The sequence below is a fragment of the Mus musculus genome, chromosome 2, assembly GCF_000001635.26.
Source record: "Mus musculus strain C57BL/6J chromosome 2, GRCm38.p6 C57BL/6J".
NCBI lineage: Eukaryota > Metazoa > Chordata > Mammalia > Rodentia > Muridae > Mus > Mus musculus.
The window spans coordinates 178,445,698-178,468,025 of NC_000068.7; the positions used below are offsets into that span (position 1 = coordinate 178,445,698).

Below are 22,328 nucleotides of genomic sequence, written 5' to 3' on the forward strand. Positions count from 1 at the left end.
TGAATAGTTCTTCTTGTTTCCACTTGGTTGATTTCACCCCTGAGTTTGATTATTTCCTGCCGTCTACTCCTCTTGGGTGAATTTGCTTCCTTTTTTTCTAGGGCTTTTAGATGTGTTGTCAAGCTGCTAGTACGTGCTGTCTCCCGTTTCTTCTTGGAGGCACTCAGAGCTATGAGTTTCCCTCTTAGAAATGCTTTCATTGTGTCCCATAGGTTTGGGTACGTTGTGGCTTCATTTTCATTAAACTCTAAAAAGTCTTTAATTTCTTTCTTTATTCCTTCCTTGACCAAGGTATCATTGAGAAGAGTGTTATTCAGTTTCCACGTGAATGTTGGCTTTCCATTATTTATGTTGTTATTGAAGATCAGTCTTAGGCCATGGTGGTCTGATAGGATACATGGGACAATTTCAATATTTTTGTATCTATTGAGGCCTGTTTTGTGACCAATTATATGGTCAATTTTGGAGAAGGTCCCGTGAGGTGCTGAGAAGAAGGTATATCCTTTTGTTTTAGGATAAAATGTTCTGTAGATATCTGTCAGGTCCATTTGTTTCATAACTTCTGTTAGTTTCACTGTGTCCCTGCTTAGTTTCTGTTTCCACGATCTGTCCTTTGAAGAAAGTGGTGTGTTGAAGTCTCCCACTATTATTGTGTGAGGTGCAATGTATGCTTTGAGCTTTACTAAAGTGTCTCTAATGAATGTGGCTGCCCTTGCATTTGGTGCGTAGATATTCAGAATTGAGAGTTCCTCTTGGAGGATTTTACCTTTGATGAGTATGAAGTGTCCCTCCTTGTCTTTTTTGATAACTTTGGGTTGGAAGTCGATTTTATCCGATATTAAAATGGCTACTCCAGCTTGTTTCTTCAGTCCATTTGCTTGGAAAATTGTTTTCCAGCCTTTCACTCTGAGGTAGTGTCTGTCTTTTTCCCTGAGATGGGTTTCCTGTAAGCAGCAGAATGTTGGGTCCTGTTTGTGTAGCCAGTCTGTTGGTCTATGTCTTTTTATTGGGGAATTGAGTCCATTGATATTAAGAGATATTAAGGAAAAGTAATTGTTGCTTCCTTTTATTTTTGTTGTTAGAGTTGGCATTCTGTTCTTGTGGCTGTCTTCTTTTTGGTTTGTTGAATGATTACTTTCTTAGTTGTTCTAGGGCGTGATTTCCGTCCTTGTATTGCTTCTTTTCTGTTATTATCCTTTGAAGGGCTGGATTCGTGGAAAGATATTGTGTGAATTTGGTTTTGTCGTGGAATACTTTGGTTTCTCCATCTATGGTAATTGAGAGTTTGGCCGGGTATAGTAGCCTGGGCTGGCATTTGTGTTCTCTTAGTGTCTGTATAACATCTGTCCAGGCTCTTCTGGCTTTCATAGTCTCTGGTGAAAAGTCTGGTGTAATTCTGATAGGCCTTCCTTTATATGTTACTTGACCTTTCTCCCTTACTGCTTTTAATATTCTATCTTTATTTAGTGCATTTGTTGTTCTGATTATTATGTGTCGGGAGGAATTTCTTTTCTGGTCCAGTCTATTTGGAGTTCTGTAGGCTTCTTGTATGATCATGGGCATCTCTTTTTTTATGTTTGGGAAGTTTTCTTCTATTATTTTGTTGAAGATATTCGCTGGCCCTTTAAGTTGAAAATCTTCATTCTCATCAATTCCTATTATCCGTAGGTTTGGTCTTCTCATTGTGTCCTGGATTACCTGGATGTTTTGAGTTAGGATCCTTTTGCATTTTGTATTTTCTTTGACTGTTGTGTCGATGTTCTCTATGGAATCTTCTGCACCTGAGATTCTCTCTTCCATTTCTTGTATTCTGTTGCTGATGCTCGCATCTATGGTTCCAGATCTCTTTCCTAGGGTTTCTATCTCCAGCGTTGCCTCGCTTTGGGTTTTCTTTATTGTGTCTACTTCCCCTTTTAGTTCTAGTATGGTTTTGTTCATTTCCATCACCTGTTTGGATGTGTTTTCCTGTTTTTCTTTAATGATTTCTACCTGTTTGACTGTGTTTTCCTGCTTTTCTTTAAGGGCCTGTAACTCTTTAGCAGTGCTCTCCTGTAATTCTTTAAGTGACTTATGAAAGTCCTTTTTGATGTCCTCCATCATCATCATGAGAAATGTTTTTAAATCTGGGTCTAGATTTTCGGTTGTGTTGGGGTGCCCAGGACTAGGTGGGGTGGGAGTGCTGCGTTCTGATGATGGTGAGTGGTCTTGATTTCTGTTAGTAGGATTCTTACGTTTGCCTTTCGCCATCTGGTAATCTCTGAAGCTAGCTGTTTTAGTTGTCACTGTTAAGAGCTTGTTATTCAGGTGACTCTGTTAGCCTCTATGAGCAGACCTGGAGGGTAGCACTCTCCTTAGTTTCAGTGGGCAGAGTATTCTCTGCAGGCAAGCTCTCTTCTTGCAAGGCAGGTACCCAGATATCTGGTGTTCGAACCAGACTCCTGGCAGAAGTTGTGTTCCACTCACTAGAGGTCTTTGGATCACGTGTGGAATCCTGTGTGGGCCCTTGCGGGTGTCAGGCGACTCAGCTGGCAAGGTAGCCCAGGGCTCGAGTGGAGTGGAAGGGGTTTGTGCCCCAGATCAAGCCCGGGTAGCCTGCTTCCCTATGTACTGCAGTCTCAAGTTCCGCGCGATTGGATTTGGGCAGGCGCTGTGTTCCACTCACCGGAGGTCTTAGGGTCCCGTGGGGAGTCCCGTGTGGGCCCTTGCGGGTGTTGGGCAAGACTCTGCTGGCAAGGAAGCCCGGGGCTCGAGTCGAGCGGAAGGGACTTGTGCCCCAGATCAGGCCCGGGTAGCCTGCTTCCCTATGTACCGCAGTCTCAAGTTCCGCGCGATTGGATTGGGGCAGGAGCTGTGTTCCACTCACCAGAGGTCTTAGGGTCCCGTGGGGAGTCCCGTGTGGGCCCTTGCGGGTGTTGGGCAAGACTCTGCTGGCAAGGAAGCCCGGGGCTCGAGTCGAGCGGAAGGGACTTGTGCCCCAGATCAGGCCCGGGTAGCCTGCTTCCCTATGTACTGCAGTCTCAAGTTCCGCGCGATTGGATTGGGGCAGGCGCTGTGTTCCACTCACCAGAGGTCTTAGGGTCCCGTGGGGAGTCCCGTGTGGGCCCTTGTGGGTGTTGGGCAAGACTCTGCTGGCAAGGAAGCCTGGGGCTCGAGTCGAGCGGAAGGGACTTGTGCCCCAGATCAGGCCAGGGTAGCCTGCTTCCCTATGTACCGCAGTCTCAAGTTCCGCGCGATTGGATTGGGGCAGGAGCTGTGTTCCACTCACCAGAGGTCTTAGGGTCCCGTGGGGAGTCCCGTGTGGGCCCTTGCGGGTGTTGGGCAAGACTCTGCTGGCAAGGAAGCCCGGGGCTCGAGTCCAGATTTTCTTGACAGGGCACATGGTCAACCTTCCTAAGGGAGCAGAATATCCGAGGCCATGGGACGGGCAGCCGAGTGTGTGCTTCTCTCTAATCATCTGTGCTATCCCCAGTTTCTCTATTCTAGTCTACGAGGCAACCTATATCTTTACTTTATTGTTTAAAAACTCTTATTCTCATTTTTAATTGTGGGTGCATATCAGTGCAGATGTCTGTGGAAGCTAGAGGAGTAGGCTCCCACTGGAACTGGAGTCCTAGGTCCTGAAACGGGTGCTGGCACCCACACTCTAGGCTTCTGCGAGAACAGAAAGTGGGCACTCTCAACCACTGAGCCAGCTCTGCAGTCTCAACATTTTTTTTTATTATTATTTGTAATGCCGTGTTTATGTGTGTGTCCTTGTATAAGTTTGTGCACATGAGTGCAGTTGTCTCCAGAGGTCAGAGGCATCAGATCTCCAGAGCTAGAGTTACAGGCAGTCGCAAGCTGTGTGGGTACTGGAAATGGAACTCTTGTTTTCTGGAAGAACATTGAGCACTTTTAACCACAGTGAGCCAGCTCTGCAGTCCTCTGCCCCAGTATCGTTGTTCCCACGGTTCTGCTAAGCCCTTTACTCCCTTAGCAACCTCTTGGAAGTGTGATGGCTTGTTTCTATTCCTGAAAGATGTCTTGGTTCTTAGCCTTGCTTTTTGATGATCACTGTGGTTTATTCTCAGATTCCTTTAATTTTTTTTTTCTGTTTTCCTCCTTCCAGCTCTTCAATAATATGTCAAACAATGTGTCACTGATATATTTAATCAGAGGACCTGGTGTGGACGAATTTCCAGAGATTGGTTTATTCTCTATAGAAGATCACCAGAGTGGAAAAATATATGTTCACCGCCCTGTCGATCGAGAAGTGACACCGTCTTTTATGGTATCTAAAATGGGGTATGGTTTAAGTCTGTGTTTAGTGCAAAGCTCCTGCAAGGTATTGAACTTGGTAAGCACTTGTTGGCTTACTCTGTTGGGATCTGGGAAGCTTGTACATTTCCCAGTGTGTTAAGTTACGGAGGTCCATGTGGGACATGACTAATTCTGGAATCATCTTTAGACTTTACTACAATGGGTGTAAGGGGCCCCCAACAAGATTTCTGACCACTGTCCCAATGAGATTAAGGGACCATTTGTAAAATGCTATAATTTGGTTTCTGGTAGGTGACATTTGGAGTATGGAGAGCAGCTACCCATAGACCCCAGGTGGCAGCTGCTAAAGGAAGGTTTGTTGACCAGGCCCATGTGGACTCAGGGATTTTATAACTCCAGGGACTTCTATGCAGTTGAAATTCGGGTTTCAAACCAGGAAAGAAAATTACAAAGAAAAAGGCCTCAAGTCACAGCATGGTGTATCATGTTCCCAACTCCCCCAGGGACACAGGTTGCCATTCTTTGTTCTCGTGGCTAAGGAGCAGGGCTTGGCTGTCAGTTAACCCCTGCAGGGTGGGAATATGATGTTTACCCTCTGAGAAAAGTAATTTATGAAGTGTTCTCCTAGCAACCTCAAAATACATACATACAACAAAATGTAAGCCTTAAAGTCACCAGAAGGCTTGGTCTCATGTTTAAAGACACCGGAATTCTCCCCAAACCCTACCAGATGCAGAGTTGAACCTGTGACTCTTCTCCAGCCACTCAATCTCCTGCCTCCCTGTCTTCACGATTTACAGAGTTAGTAAAAAAGAAAAAATTAGTGTAAGAGGGACACTGGAGGAGCTTTTCAGTTCTTAGTAAACAATAGCGCCGAGGATCAAGATGAAATGCAGGCTGGAGGGGGAGGAGGTGGTTCAGTAGGCAGAGTGCTCGCCGTCCAAGCATGAGCCCTGAGTACGATTCCCGGAACCCAGGTTAGAAGCTGAAGATTTTGTGCAACTGTCACATCAGAGCTGGGGACACAGAGACAGCAGGATCCTTGCCAGAGATTGGTGAGCTCCAATCGATCGAGAGACGCTCTTTCAAAACAATACTGTGGAGACACTGAGGCAGAAACTTGATGTAGGCCTCCCGGCCTCCACACACAGGTGTGCACATGCACTCACTGTGCAGATTGCTCTGTTCATTTGGATAGGGCCAGGCAGACAGTATCTCTAACGAGCCCTGAAGTGGCGCCGGGGCTACTGTTCTGCTGCTGTGCTGACAGGAATGGGCCCGGTGCACAGTAGCAGCAGGAGGTTTAACAAGATTGAACCAAATGTTTAGCCTCAGCGTGGTCGGCCTGGCTTGTTTGCTTTAAATGCTTTGAATGACATGATTGGAGCTGGCATGAAAGTCACAGGCTTGACAAGATGTCTGGTCTCTAGGAACATTTTCTGAAACTTGGGGTTGAGATGGATACACTGTTAAAGTCACAAATAGTTCCCAAGCATCATTTAGAACAAAAGTGTGTAGTATGTTAGGGGCATGCATCACACCCTAGGGGCCAGATATAAGGTAATCTCCAGAGCAGACCACGTGGACATGGGTTTAAGCCAATAGCAAGTCTTTATTAGCTGGCCAGGGACTACACTGGAATTTGGGACCCCACTGTAGTCCTAAGACTTTCTTGGGGTGGGCTTTTAAGCACAAGTCATATCCTGGGTTAAAACCCTCAGTTAGTGAGAATAGCTAGCCAGATGCAGAACTACAGAAGCCAAAAGAAAGGTTAGTACATTCAGGGAATCTCCAAGGACTCTGGTCTTTGATGCATCAGGTCTTTGTTCTCTCTTTGGCAGGTGGTGCTTTCTGCATGGTGAGTCCCAAGGTCTGAGTGGTACTTCCATTACAGCATCAGCTGTGTTAGGTCTGGGGGTTTGTTATACCATGACATCAAGATAACATTTGTCATGAAAGACACTTTACATTTACTTTATGTGGTGGTGTGAGTATGCTTGGCCCAGGGAGTAACACTATTAGTTGGAATAGCTGTGGCATTATTGGAGGAAGTGTGTCACTGTGGGAGTGGGCAATGAAACCCTCCTCTTAACCACATGGAAGCTGATCTTCTCCTGTTTGCCTTCTCAACAAGATGTAGAACTCTCAGTTCCTCCAGCACCATGCCTGCCAGGATGCTGCCATGATCCATTTTGATGATAATGGACTGAATGTCTGAACCTATAAGTTAGCCTTACTTAAATGTTGTCTCTTATAAGAGTTGTCTTGGTGTTTAACCCCAATTGTTCACCCTCTTCCAAGTCTGAATATCCTTCTTATGAGGACATTGGCCAGTCCTGGACTAGCATAACCTCATCTTAACTTGATTGCATTGGAAGAACACACACACACACACACACACACACACACACACACACCACACACTTCCATGTGTTTTTCTATGCATGTGGAGGTTCGTTGTCTTCCTCTGTTACTCTCCACCTTACTTTTTGAGACAAGGTCTCTCACTGAACCAAGATCCATCTATTTTTTTAGGCTGGCTGTCCAGCTAGCTAGGAGGGCCTGTTGTCTCCACATCCCCAAGGTTAGGATACAAATGCATGACTTGATGACTGGCTTTTTCATGGGTCCTCAGGATCCCAACTCTTTTTGCATGATAGACACTTTACTAGCTAGGTGATCTTCCCCAGCCCCCACAATGGTCCTTTATATAAATTCATGCAAATATGCAAATGTTATGGAAAATCAAACCACCTAGTTCTTTCATTTGACTGTAAAGTTTCACAAAGAAAAACACAGAGTGTAACTTATGTGCCGCTGCCACCTCCACCCCATCATCCTCTGCTCTGTGATGTTGATTCACTTTCTCCTTAATGTCAGAATTTTCTGGAATATGTGCATTTGTGTTTGGTTTTAAAGTCCATCTCACCCATCAGAGTGTGGATTCTAAGGGGTGCAAGACCCAGGCCTTCCTTGTGACCATCCATTTAAGGTCAAGAGCAGGGCCTTTCATGTGGTAGTGTCTCAGATAAGTACATTGGATGAGTAGGTGAGGGACCAGGCTGGTAAAATCGAGTCTTCTCTCTCAGGTCCAGGAGGCCTACCTACCTAATCACACCTAACAAACAGATGAGCTTTAATCTCAGTCATGGTAGCTGTGAACGTCCTTTATTAGACCAATGACACCTTGCAGTGCAATCAAGTTAAGATGTGGTCATACTGGACCAGATTGGCTAATGTCTTAAGAAGAAAAGGAGGAAGAGGAGGAAGAGGAGGAAGAGGAGGAGGAGGAGGGAGAGAGAGAGGAGGAGGAGGATGAGGAGGAGGAGGAAGAAGAAGAGGAGGAGGAGGAGGAAGAGGAGGAGGAGGAGGAGGAAGAGGAGGAGGAGGAGGAAGAAGAGGAGGAGGAGGAGGAAGAGGAGGAGGAGGAAGAAGAGGAGGAGGAGGAAGAGGAGGAAGAGGAGGAGAAAAAGGAGGAGAAGGTTAAGGATATTTAGACACAGAAGAAAGCAAATACTTGTGGTTAAACTATGAGGAGATGGAGGCAGAGACTTTGAGTGACACCAGCCAGGGAAAGTCCGGGGATTCTTGGGCTTACCAGTGACCAAAACCCCATGAAGAGAAGCCTGAGCAGCTTCCATCAGGCTCCTGCCATAATGGGTTTCAGTTCTACCTTCCAAAGCATGAGGACAAACTGCACTGTAATCATGAGAAAATCACCCTCAGGTGAGGTCCGAGTCTTGGAAAGGGTGAAAAGTGGCATAAGCCACATGTCACCCAGCATGTTTTACTCTAACCCACCACTTCTCTTCTGAAGTGCTGATTATTGGTTTTGAGATACGGGAAAGACGGGACACCACTACAAACCAAGGAAACACATTGAGGCTACAAAGAGAAACTGCAGAAGCATACTGTTCCCCCATGCATGCTGCGCAGCAATGCAACCTGAGAATGTATGTGTGTGTCTTAGTCAGGGTTTCTATTCCTGCACAAAACATAGTGACCAAGAAGCAAGTTGGAGAGGAAAGGATTTATTCAGCTTACACTTCCACATTGCTGTTCATCACCAAAGGAAGTCAGGACAGGAACTCACATAGGGTAGAAACCTGGAGGCAGGAGCTGATGCAGAGACCATGGAGGGATGCTGCTTACTGGATTGCTTCCCCTGGCTTGCTCAACCTGCTTTCTTATAGAACCCAGGACCACCAGCCCAGGGATGGCACCACCCATAATGGGTCCTCCCACCCTTGATCACCAATTGAGAAAATTCCTTACAGCTGGATCTCATGAAGGCATTTCCTCAAGGGAGGCTTCTTTCTCTGTGATAACTCCAGCTTGTGTCAAGTTAACACACCAAACCAGCCAGTACAGGGCCAGGGGGTGGAACTCTAAAATTAGACAAAGCATGTAGAATTTGGGTTTGGGAGGTGGGGGGTGTGTGTGGAATCACTTGGGAGTGGGTGGGTGGATGGGGGAGCACCCTCATAGAAGTGGGGGAGAGAGGATATGAGAGGGTGTTTCCGGGAGGGAGGGAGGGAAACCAGGAAAGAGGATAACATTTGAAATGTAAGTAAAGAAAATATCCAATTGAAAAAAAAAGAATTAAAAAAAAATGCTGTAAACCTAAAGGAAATCTGTAAAAATCTGCTGAGAACTGCAGTATAATTGTTGATGGATTCACAAAGAGAAGAATGTCCCCTTTTCCCTGTGTAGGACTCTCTTCTGTTTATTTTAAATCTTCTCAGTTTCACAGGACACAGCCACCCATTCCAGCCCATCCTTTTACACTCTTTCAAATAATTATGTATCGACCATCCATGCTCCACCAGTCTGACCCACTTCTAAGTCATGCATGTAACTGATTTCCCGTTGTGCCTTGGGCATTTAAGACGCTTCCTCTGCTAGCCTGGGTGCGCGAGGCTATAGATCTTGTGCGTGTAATTACAAATGGCCATATGGCGGTCTGTCATGCAAGTGCTGCATGGTTTGTTTATCCAAGGGTGTAAATCTCCGGGTTATAACAAAAGGCTGAAAACCATTCCAAGTACAGAAAGCATCGGTGGTATTTCCTTTCTGCATTGTGACTGAGTCGCCTGGAATTTCTTCGCATCTTGCCAATGAATAAACAGTACTCAGGCTCCTCGGGCATCTGTCAGAACTAAAGGTCTCAGATGTAGCTTTTAGGATAATAAATGGAATATAAAATAATAAACACAAAACAAACACATGGTTCTTGTTTAAGTGGGAGGATTACAGTTGGCCCAGTCTGAGAGCTAGAAGTCAGGGTGATTAAGGAGCAGAGAGCTGCCAGCGCTACCATGAATTATGGAGGACGAGGGAGCAACAGAGTGGGAGAGAGCCAATTTGCTTGTGAAAACTTTAAAAATGTTTGCCAGAATCCCTGAGGCGGAGTAGCTCAGGAGTAGGAGCCCTGCAGCATCCGTCAGCCTTACCAGAGGAGACTGAGGCTGCCCAGGCTAGTTTGGAGATGCACAGTGAGAAGAGAAAGGCTAGACACGTGCTTCAGGCTCTGCTATCCAGCTGGAGCTGGGTTCTTCTACCTCCTTCAGGAGTTGAATAGTCAATCACCCTCTCTCTGGAACAGAGGGCACAGGCTGCTTCCTATGGCTTCTACGAGGGTAAGATGGGTCCATCTGTCTGCCTGTGTACCTCTGCCCTTTCTTTAAGGAACTCACTTTTCTTGACACTCTTAGCAGTATCCTGTGCCTGCAACCAAGGTCCCATTGTGGAGTGGCCCTGTGCTTGAGGGCACCTCCGTACTGCAGCTCATGGGTGCTGTGTTTCTTTTGCTGCAACTGAATTCCTGCAGGCTCCCAGTAGCCTCTGTCCCTATAGCCTACCAGCCTTTAGCAGATCAAACCTTGCATTCTAAAGTAAGGGAGATACAGCAGAAAGGCAGGTTACAGTCATCTAAAAATGTACACACATCTCTCTCACATGCAGGCAGATCAATAATTATATATATGATATCATAAAATATCATATATATATATATAATTTACCCAATGTTTATTTTATAATTAATGGCACATTTTGAGCTATGTAGTCATCATGTCTTATTTTAATATTGCAATCAGTGGGATGTACTTTTTACAGTATTTTCAGGCTTATGAAAGAACAGAACAGTAAGTGGAGGGAGTTCCCAGAATTTCCTATGATCAGCATCTTGCCCTGAGTGATGTTGTCTCTGTTATAACTAATGATCTAGGGTTTTATAGTATTACCAACCAAAGCCAATTGCTTGCCTACTTCCTGTCCAGATGTATTTTTGGTGTTTTGCATCCCATGAGTTGATAAGGTGCCCTCATCACAGTCTCTTGTAGGGTAGCTTTCCTGCTCCAAAGTCCCCTAGGCTCTACTCACTCCCCATTCCCTTATTGAGAACCACAAAGCTTCTATTATCAACATACGTTTGCCATTGACAGGCTATAATGGAGCTGTACTCTTACAGTTCATAGCCCTTTTAGGCTGTTTTCTTTGAAAAAAAAATTATGGGCACATGTGTGTGCATGTGTGTACGCATATGTGTGTATGTATGTACATGTGTGTTAGCACACATGAGTATGCACATGTGCATGAATGTGTGCATATGTGTGTGTGCTAATGTGTGTGTGTGTGTGTGTGTGTGTGTGTGTGTGTACATGTTCTGGTTTCATTTCTGATGCAGTGACAAAGCACTCTCTCTGACAAGACGAAACTTAGAGGAGAAAGGGTTTAGGCCTTTCTTACAAATGTAAGATCTGTAGTAATGTCTCTTCTTACCTTTGTCCCCTTGACATTCCCTTTCACCCTTGTTCTTCCTCTGTGCCCCATCCCCCTCATCAATTTTTCTAGACCCTTGTTAATTTAATCAATCATTTTAAGGACAAGTGTCAGTTCCACGACAGCTGTTTTAGCATTTTCCATTTCATTGATAATCTTCTCTGACCTTTATTTACTTCTTTCTATAGAATTTGCTCAGCTTTCCCAAGTGTTCTCCACACACAAGCTTAACTTACTAGTTTAATGCCTCTGGGAAGGGAGGATTCTTAGACATGCTGGAGAGGCTCGGGAGGACAGTGACCTTCTATTAGCCTAACGTGTCAATGACTGTGCTGGTTCCTCTGGGCATTCATTCCTTTACTCCAAACCCATACATGACTACTGTTCTCAAGGCTCACTGTGTCTTCCTTTATCAAGAGAACACTGATAAGCTGCACAAACAGCTCCCCAGCACCTCCATCCAAATGGAGAAACCAAGTTTGACCTTGATAACAAATGAGGAGTTGCACCAAGCCTGCTTGCATCTGGTCTTCAGGAGCTTGTGCTTGGTCCCTGGGGCAACATGGTGCATGGTGCTCTGCAGTTCCTACCCTGGGACTGCACTGCTCATCTTTGCATTAGTAACTCCTTCGCCAGGGTCTTCAGGTAGACACAGCAACACTGTTCACTGTTTTCTCTGCTTCCCAGGTGCACTTTGATGCCGTAGATCGATCCACAGGGAAAGTTGTGGATGAATCCCTGATTTTCAACATTAGAATCAGAGATGTGAATGACCATGCACCCCAGTTTCCTGAGAAGGAATTTAACATCAGTGTGAAAGAGAGCCAAGCCGCAGGTGTGTTGGGGTGTGTGGTACTGTGTGTGTACTTGTCTTTGCCCTGGATGGCTTTTATTTATTTATTTTTTACCTTCCTGCTTTGATATTGATGAGGACTTTGATCCCGGTCATCCAGGGAGACTTTTCACGCCTCACATTTTTAAAGTTGCAGGCCCAGAACCACAGAAGTCTTCGCTCTGCCAGTGTTGGTCTTTCCAAGATGTGGAAGCTGTGGCCATCTGGAGAGCTGGTGTGTAAATGCTGCCTAGCAACGGAGGCACACCTAGAGGGACAGAGGTGGAGCTGTGGGAGGCTCACAGGGGCTTTGCAAGTATCCCATCTGTAGAATGGCAGGAAAGTGATGTCTAGGATCTGAGCTTCAGAAACTAAGTCTCTACATGCTAAACTAACGTTTCTAGAAGAAGAATCTATGTTTTAACAAGGGCAGTGTCTAATATTGTAAAGCAGTCTTTGGACTACTTCAAGAATTAAAAATATGGAGATAGACGGCATTTCCAGAAGCTTTTAAAGTTGTAGTATTTTTTTTTTCTTTGTGTGTTTTATGCATGGTTACCTAAAATTTGTGTTGTGTGTGCTCATGCATGATCAGGTTTTATAAATGAATGTAAATACATGTTCACACATGTACTATTCATGATAGCAGAAAGTACACATGCATTCATTCTGTATGTATATATTTCCTTGTTGTTAAAGAACTTTTTGGGGTCAGTGAAATGGCTCCAATGGTGATGTGTTGCTAAAGCCCGAGGCCGCAAGTTCCATCCCCAGCACTCAATAAAGGAGAAGGGAGAGAGTTATCTCCAGGAAGCTGGTTTTGTTGTTTTGTTTTTGTTTTTTTTTTTTAAACTAAGAAGTGGAGTTTTTATTCTTAATCTATCCATTGTAAGTACTAGTCAGTATGGCCTCATCCGTTCAGAAAGATCTGAAATCAGCAACTCATGTTTCTTAGAAATAGCTTGCTTCATTCTCATTTTTAAATTTTTTATTAGATATTTTCTTCATTTACACTTTAAATGTTATCCCCTTTCCAGGTTCCCCTTCCAAACCCCCCTTCCATCCCCTCTCCCCCTCCTCACCTACCCACCCACTCCAGCTTCCTAGCCCTGGCATTCCCCTATACTGGGACATAGAACCTTCACAGGACCAAGGGCCTCTCCTCCCATTGATGACCGACTAGGCCATCCTCTGCTACATATGCAACTAGAGCCATGACTCCCACCATGCGTTTTCTTTGGTTGGTGGTTTAGTCCCAGGGAGCTCTGGAGATACTGGTTAGTTCATATTGTTGTTCCTCCTATGGGGCTGCAAACCTCTTCAGATCCTTGGGTCCTTTCTCTAGCTCCTTCATTGGGGATCCTGTGGATGGCTGTCCAATGGTTGGCTGTGAGCATCCACTTCTGTATTTGTCAGGCACTGGCAGAGTCTCTCAGGAGACAGCTGTATCTGGCCAGGAAGCTGTTCTTTAACCTTCCCTTTGCTCTGTGCCATGCATGCCCCATCACACAGACACATAGTGATGATAAATATTTCACTTACAACACTTCTCTATACATCTTGTACACTAGGTTTTTTTATGGACAATCTCTGAGGTATCTCGGTCTCCTACTGCAAACTGTTTGTTGATGCCTTTTAAAAAGTATTTTTGTAGCCGGGCAGTGGTGGCGCATGCCTTTAATCCCAGCACTTGGGAGGCAGAGGCAGGTGAATTTCTGAGTTCGAGGCCAGCCTGGTCTACAGAGTGAGTTCCAGGACAACCAGGACTACACAGCGAAACCCTGTCTCAAACAAAACAAAACAAAACAAAACACAAAACAAAACAAAGTATGTTTTGTAGAGTGCACTTGAAAAACATACTCCAGGTAAGTTGTGCTGCAGTCAGGCAGCATTCATGAAGCCTGATCTCTGGGGAAGAAAAGGTGGATGCTGCAAACGAGCCTGAACTGGAGAGCATCACATATTCACGGAGAACAGCAATAACTGTGTGCCATGGGCTGTCTGTGCATCCTTCCTATTACTGTTAACACCTTCAAGCACTTTCTCAGCCTTTTTTGTAATTAATTGCTTGGTTTTTGTTGTGTCTGTTTTCTGTTAATATTTTCTGCTAATATGTTTGTCATTTCCTTCTTGGTCACAGCTTGCTCCTTCTACATGAAGAACACATACTTGCCACAAGAATTTCAAATATACTATTCGGTTTATTTTTTACTTTTACATTTTGTCTGTGCATTTTGTCTATACGTTTAAAAACTTCTCCACTCTTCTGCGATGGTAATCACTACTGGAAAGCTCTTTGAAGTTTAGCCTTGGTTAAATATCCACCTGTATCTTGTATTGTATGTCTCTATGATGAATTCTCATTTAAATATCTCATTTATTCCGGTGTGTGCCCTGATGGCACTTGGCAAAGACTTTTCCCTCTTTCTACTTTGACAAACTGCCGTTAGCCACCAATAACATTCTCAAAAACTTCTTTCTAGGTCAACCTATTTTTCAGTTGTTAACGGTCGATTTGGACCAAGAAAACACTCCAAACTCTCAAGTCCTTTATTTCCTCGTCTCTCAAACGCCATTACTGAGGGAAAGTGGCTTTCGGATTGATCTCATCAGCGGGGAAGTGCGACTCTCGGGATGCTTACATTATGAGGTTATGTAGATTTTATCATTTTAAAAGCTCCAGGGCTGGTGGGCTAACTGCTGTCAGAGTACTTTTACACTAGCAGGCAGACCCTGGCTCCAGCCAAGGAGAGCCATGTAAACAACAGTTGAGAGCTCTAGCAGAGTCCCTGTTGTCCAGAGCTACTGAAAGCCACAGATCTAGACCCCCCCCCCAGAAAGCCACAGATCTAGAGTGCTCCCAGACAGCCAGGCTAGCCAAACTGGTAAGCTCCAGGCTCCACGAGAGAGAGACTCAGTTAAAAATGAAGGCAGACAGTGCCTGAAGCACCACACCCAGGGTGGACCTCTGGTGCGCCCACACACAGTTGGGAATCCTCTGTGTTTGACCGTTGCTATGGAAATTGCTAGAAGGAAATGCCCTTGTTAATGGTCCCCTTTCCTGTGTTTGTGAGGCTTAGCAGTCTTTTTCTTTCCCTGTAGACTGCTCCTCTGTTCACACTGATCGTCAGAGCAAGTGATTGTGGAGAGCCATCCCTGACATCCACGGCCACCATTCATGTCAGTGTGGAAGACAGCAACAACCACATGCCCACATTTATGGAAGACCGTGTAAGTCATATGCTGCCTGAGTTTCAAGGCCTCTCACAAAGGGTCCCCAAGTCCTAGGCTTAGGTGCTACTACTGGGTCATGAGCAAGATACATACAATTATCCAGAGTGACCTAAACTGGAACCAAGGAGTCTGCCTGGGGACTTAACAGAGTCTCCAGGCATCGTGTTCTTTTTAATGAGTCCAGTCTGTAAAGTAACCCCTGTCCAAGTGTGAGGACTGGAGAATGATAGTCATATATCCACTGAGGACAGGCAGGAGGATGCATGGGGCCGTTGGCAGCCATCTTTGCCTAATTGGTGAGCCATGCATGGGCCTTAGTGGGACACCTGTCTCAAAAAGCAAGGTTGGAGCCTTTAGGATGACTCAGTGGGCAAAAGGACTTGCTGCCATCCCGAAACCCGTGGAACACAGATAGAAGGAGAGAACTGACTCCTAAGTTGTCTTTGGGGGCTCATGCAAGTGTATGTGCCAATCACAACAGGATCAATCACAAGCATTGATTCTGAGAGGGGCTTCCTTTGATGACCCAGTAAATGCCCTGTACCCTCCTGGGCCCTCCAAGCCTTTGGCTCTTTCATCTTCCTCATCATGTTCTATTTAATGAATTCATTTGTTCTAGTTTCTGCCTAATCCCCTACCTCCCATGCATCCATTGTCAGCTCCTGGGAGATATTTATTATCATTATTAATTGTTTTGCCAGCACATAGTAACTGTTGCATTAATGATTCAAGCAATTAATTTTAAAAATGTGTCATTTAAATTTTTTTAATTACATAAACCAACGTGGGATGTTTTCAGATGAAAGCAACTCATCCAAATGTTTACACAAATGGCAGAATAATCTTACAGTGAAGCCTTGAATCAGAAGCCTCCCCTGGCTTAGGACAAAGCTATGTGTTCAAACGTAAGCCTGGGGAAAAATACATTGCTGACCTGCTGTGCTTGCTCGGAGACCTATCGCCACAAAATTCTGAAAATCCAGCCATTTCAAGGAACCACGTGTGCTGGAAAGATGGTCACCTTGATCCAAACAAATCTCTCTCTTGTTGAGGAAGAGCTGGGGTACTTAAGGCTCGTAGGCTGAGATGTGTACTGCATCTGATATCTTTATTATGCACTGACTATGCTTAAAATCACCCAGCTGTAGACACGGAGTCATGCCATTTGTCATGCCATTTGTTAGAAGGATCCCGCTCCTGACTCAATGGTATTTTCTGCTATAACTGGAGGAATGCCAATACCCGGAGCCTGCGGGTGTCTTGCTAAGGACCTACCTCTCCCTCCTCTCGGTTCCTGCCCTCCTCCTCTTGCTTCCTGCATCCCTCCTCTCACTTCCTGCTCTCTTCCTCTTGCTTCCTGCATCCCTCCTCTCATTTCCTGCTCTCTTCCTTTTGCTTCCTGCATCCCTCCTCTCACTTCCTGCTCTCTTCCTCTTGCTTCCTGCATCCCTCCTCTCACTTCCTGCTCTCCTCCTCTCACTTCCTACCCTCCTCCTCTTGCTTCCTGCATCCCTCCTCTCACTTCCTGCTCTCCTCCTCTTGCTTCCTGCATCCCTCCTCTCACTTCCTGCCCTCCTCCTCTCGCTTCCTGCATCCCTCCTCTCACTTCCTGCTCTCCTCCTCTCACTTCCTGCTCTCCTCTTCTCACTTCCTGCTCTCCTCCTCTCACTTCCTGCCCTCCTCCTCTTGCTTCCTGCATCCCTCCTCTCACTTCCTGCTCTCCTTCTCCATGGTGTGTCTTTGTGCCAGTGACATGGAAACGATGATTATTTCTTCCAGTATGAGATTCGGATTTCTGAAGGTCAAGTCGAACAGGGTGTGTTGTATCTCCCTGTCCAAGATGGAGATTCTCCATTTACACCAGCATGGAGAACACAATTCAACATATGGGATGGCAACGAGGAGGGCCATTTTGATATTGTGACTGACCCTGAGACCAACCAAGGGTTGTTAAGTATTATCAAGGTAAAGTCAAGACCGGGTTGTGGTGGGTGTTGTAGTCCTTGTCTGGAGGACAAGCCATAATGCCTGAGGGGCTGGTACCTGCTAAACACTCACTGTGTGTCAAGTGTGTGTTGTGCCCTGGGCAACCCTTAGAAGAATGCAGGAGCAGATGAGCCCTTTGTCTAGAGGCCAAGGACTCCTCTTGCAGAAATGATAATAACCAACTTTTAAAAATCTTATTTGAGTGCCTGGTGTGGTGGCGCACGCCTTTAATCCCAGCACTTGGGAGGCAGAGGCAGGTGGATCTCTGAGTTCGAGGCCAGCCTGGTCTACAGAGTGAGTTCCAGGACAGCCAGGACTACTAGAGAAACCCTGTCTCGAAAAACGAAAAAAACAAAACAAAAACAAAAAACAAAACAACAAAAAAAACTTATTTGATGCTTTGATGTTGCTGTTGGAGGTAAAATTTACTATGTTCACATGAGCCCTGGAGGTTGGATGTTGTTGTTGTTGTTGTTTTGTTTTGTTTTTCCTGATGCAATGAAAGTGAACTTAAAAATTTATTCATTTTCTTGGTAAAGGGTTTCAAGTCTTGGAGACTGCCCTTGAATTCACTATGTAGTAGAGAATTCCCTTAAGTTTCTGGTCTTGCCTCTAACTCTGCAGTGCTGGGACTGTGGGTGTGCACCCCCATGCTTGCTTTGTGTGGTGCTGGGGATCAAGCACAGTACCTTGTGAGGGCTAGGCAAGGGCAGGACTGGTTGGGCCGCATTCCCATTCCCTTTAAACAGGCTTCTCCAACTAAAAGTTCTTTTAATCTCCTGGGTTTAAAACATTTTAAACATCTGAAGTGTAAACATTGGGGCATGTGTGATGAGCAGAAGAATCTATCTACTACATGCAGTGGAGTAGCTGGCCCTGGAGGGAAATAGTCTTGCCATATTTTATAGGTGAGGAAATAAAAGATCAGACCGATCCCTTTATATAGAGTCACATAGCTGAGAGGGTGGCTTCTGACAGGGCACTGCAATGCTGAGTCTTTGTGGCTTTCAAGGAGACACAAGGATGGCCAGTGCCTTTCATCGTACAGCAAATCAATTGCAAGGACCAGCTGGAGTCAATACATCTGGTACAGTCGAGAGTTTGCCTGTTAGTTGAACAAGTTTCAGGAAATACCAAGGAGTGACAGTCCACACTGTGCATAGCAAGGTCCCTGACAGCCTTCTGCACAGTCGCCTGCCACTGAGTTATTTGTCAGAAGCCATCTAGAAAAGGCTAAGATGTGCAAGTGAGTTTTCTGGAGATGAGCTACCATCTTTACAAGGCCTTCAGTGGGAGAGCTGTGAGATGCAAGGTCACCAAAGACTTCATTCTAAGGAGACACGGGAAACCTGCCTCTGCACTTTCCTGCCATCAGCAGTCAGATCTCCCCTTCCCCACTTTCCCAGCATAGATGCCTCTGGCCTTTGGAGAGGTCAAACAGAAAGGGGCCAGCCTGGCACTGGAATATTGCAATTCATTTTTTCATGGTGGCACTCCCTTCCCCATAACGACCTCCCTGGGGCGGAGGTTGGGGATGGAGGGGCAGCGGCAGATGCCAGCTTTGGGAACAGACAAAAAAGCAACATACCCTAGTCCCTGTGTCACCAAGGCTAACACTCTCCTTGATAGATAACCAACATTTCTCCAGTGCAGATGGCTCCTGCCCTTGAAGGGAACAAGGACCAGACATTCTTGAATTGATAAGAGGCCCACTCTTAGACCATGAGAAAAGGGCAATTAAGTGTTCCTAAACAGCTGTGACCAGTTTGTAAAAATACACCAGCTTCTGATAATACCATAAAATTACTTTCCAGGTCAAGAAGGTCCCCTCCCAGCTGCATGGTTCCATCCTGATGTCTGAACAAATGTTATCAGGTTTAAAACATGGCTTTCCCCTGTCACCTCTCCAGTCATACAAACCCAAAGATAGAGGATCCCTGCTTGTATATATATATATATATATATATATATATATATATATATATATGTATATATATGTATATATATGTATATGTATATATATGTATGTATATATATATGTATATATATGTATATATATGTATGTATATATATATATATATATATATATATATATATATATACACACACACACACACACACACACACACACACACACACACACACACATATATATACTCCAAGCCCCTAGACACAGGCATCATATCCCTAACCTGCCCAGTGGGGAAGGCTTTTGATTTAGGTCTGGCTTGTGAAATAAAGGCTCTCTTTGTTTTTACATCGGACTTGTGATTCCTGGCATTCTTCTGGGGTTCCTGTAAACTGGACATAACAATCCCAGATTGCTTTTTGCTGCTGATATGCCTTTCCTGTCACTATTACATAGCTTAATGATTCCTGGGTATTAGCCCACACTATTGAGCAGATTTTCTGCAGATCAACATGAAGATGTGCTCTGATGTAGTAGTGCTATATAGATGAAATGATGATGTTATGATTTCTGATATTTTTTAGAACTCTTAAATTGATACAAGTAATTTCAACACCCCCCTCCCATAGAATAAATTTACAAATAGAGCTTTGTAAACCTTCATGTGTGATGGACCGATTGCAGTAGGATAATAAAGCCGGTTTGGAACAAATTTGTGATCAATGAAAAACATTCATTCTAGGTCAGGTCCAAGGATGAAGCCTTCCGTGTTCACTATGATAAAGCAAGGCCATGTGAAACTGTTGCTTTGAACTTATAATGAGCTTACAGAATGAAACACTGCTTTGACCTTAATATTCACATCCTCTGTAACTCCCTTTTGTGTAACATTTTATCTGTGAGGTGATTTTATGGAAACCTTTTGTCTAAGAAGGAATAAATTGCCAAAGATAAGTAATAAAGTGTGGCATTTGGGGCTCAGCTCCATCTACCAAATGTATATCTGTATATGAATCTATGTCTATATGTATAGATATGTGTGTAGATATATTTGTATGTATGTAAGTATGCACAAACGTTTGTGGAATTGATGAGACAAGAGGTCTGGCAGGGCCAAAGTGTGTGTATGTGTGTGTGCACGCGCATGGATTCTTCTTTTCTCTTTGACTCACAAAGAGTTAACGAGCTCCAAGCCTCTCCTGGCTAGCAAGGGGCCCTTGAGCCAGAGAGAAACTAAGTCTTTTTTTTTTTACTTCCCCCATGCTATCAGCTGGAATCAAATTACCAGAAGCCAGAGGCTTTTGGCCTTAGACCAGCAAAGAGTTAAAGGAAGACAAAAATTACCAGAAGTAAGCATCTCTTGACCACAGAATGGCAAAGAGTTAAAGACAGGAGAATCTCCAAAGAGAAAGCAGCTTTGGCCCCTGCTGACTCCAAACCCCTTTGCTGCCTTCCTGGGGGAAACTGGGTGTCTGGATTTAGCCCCCAGCAGTTCTTCAAACCTCCTGACTCTCAGCCCTTCCATGTCCCTGGCCACTTTGTACCCTGAGTAACTATGATCATTAGTATCTATATTTCTCCAAGTTCCTCTGATTTTTTTTTCCTGTGGTATGGTTAACACTTAAATGTTTCATGAGTTCTGGTTTTTGTTGCATTTTTCATCACCGTCTGATGGATGGAGGCTCTGTGCAGCCAGGAGAGGAGGAGGAAAGAGTGAGCCCCATAAGTGATTTGAAAGGGATCTGAAGACTGGCTTTTGATCATTTCCATCCTCTGTTGGATTCCTGATGACTCTGCGGAGCTTCCTGCAGCCAGGGGAGCAGTGGGTACTAATCAAGCCTCCTCTTACCTTGGCAGCCTTTGGATTATGAATCTCAAGTAGCCCATAGCCTCGTCGTTGTTGTGGAGAATCAGGAGCAGCTCTTCGTTTGTACGGAGGGCCAGCTGCAGCCATTGAGGAAGGCGATGGCCAGCACCATGGTGAGCGTGCAGGTGCTGGACACCAATGACCCACCAGCCTTTCACCCTCAGAGCTTCATTGTCAGTGAGGAGGATGGAGCCTGGCCCGCCATCCAGCTGGGATACTTCAATGCTACAGACCCAGACAGGGCTGACAGCCAGATAAGGTGGGCACAGAGGAGCAGGAATCATGGCTGGCTCTGAGGGGGCAGGGAGGGGACTGTTGGACACCTGAATGCTACAGAATCTTGCTAAGACTGGTTCAGTCCAAGGAGTAAAAGTGTAAGGAGCTACCTGGTGAATGCCCATTGGCTGGATTAATCCAATTCATTATTCAGCTCCTGGCTGGGTTAGCCTAACTTCCATTCTTACTCATTAGCCCAACTCAGTTCTACCCCCACCCACAGCTCCCTCCTGGACCCCCCTTATTCTCTTTGCCCATTCATAGCCATATATATATTACATATTCTGTAATGTGGAATAGTGGTACAGATGCATAGTGGTTAGCAACCAGACATGCTTCCAATGGGTGTCATCTGATGGCAGCCACTCCCAGAAATCCTAGAGTCTTCTGCCTACTGCTTAAAATGGTTCCATGTCCACAAGGTGAGGAGTACGAAGATGATCCTCAGGTGAGGGAATCCTTTGGGATCTGCTACAAAGCAGACACTGCAAAAGGAGTCAGACTTGTGTGTCCGTGGTATGCTGTACTGAGCAGGAAGCCACCACCTACTGATACCTGAAGACTGGTTCTGCTCCCATATTAAGTGTTTCCCAAGGCACACCTCCTAGGAGAAAGAAACTTATTCTAGTGATCCTAGACTTGGCACACTGTTGAAGTCTTCTCTGTCATCCCAAGCCTTCGAGCTCAGAGTACGTAGATGAGCATTTGGGTTTCAATTGTCTTTGAATTACTCGCAGTGGGAATTGTAGTTACCTTAGGGTTTCTATTGCTGTGGAGAGATGCCATTACCACAGCAAATCTTGAAAAGGAAAGCATTTAACTGGGGCTTGCTTGCAGTTTCAGAAGTTTAGTCCATTAGCATGGTAGCAGGAAACATGCAGATGGGCATAAAGCTGGACAAGTAGCCGAGAGTTCTTCATCCAGATCCACAGGCAGCAGGAAAAGCAAGAACCTCTGGCTTGGCTTGGGCTTCAGAAACCTCAAACTTACTCCCAGTGACAGACTTCCTCCAGGAAGGCCACACCTCCTAATCCTTTCAAACAGTGCTACTCTGTGGTGACCAAGCCTACGTGGTCATTCTTATTCAAACCACCACAGAAGTTTTATAATATATTTTGATTTGTTATTAAAAATATTTTTTGAGGCAAGGTCTTGAACTCATGGTCACTAGACTCTATATC

At 45.1% G+C, this 22,328-nt stretch overlaps 1 protein-coding gene across 4 annotated transcripts in view; it reads left to right on the plus strand.

Moving 5' to 3' along the window:
- The window catches only part of Cdh26 (cadherin-like 26), a 56,852-nt gene that overhangs the window by 15,183 nt on the left and 19,341 nt on the right, over positions 1-22,328 (plus strand). For 2 of the 4 annotated variants that reach the window (NM_198656.2, NM_001291189.1), the window contains exons 3-8: positions 4,109-4,270; positions 11,731-11,878; positions 14,359-14,525; positions 14,978-15,106; positions 16,889-17,074; positions 20,862-21,130. In NM_198656.2, the coding sequence (NP_941058.1) occupies positions 4,109-4,270; positions 11,731-11,878; positions 14,359-14,525; positions 14,978-15,106; positions 16,889-17,074; positions 20,862-21,130 (1,061 nt within the window). The other 2 variants (XM_006500670.2, XM_011239950.1) reach the window with 2 other exon arrangements.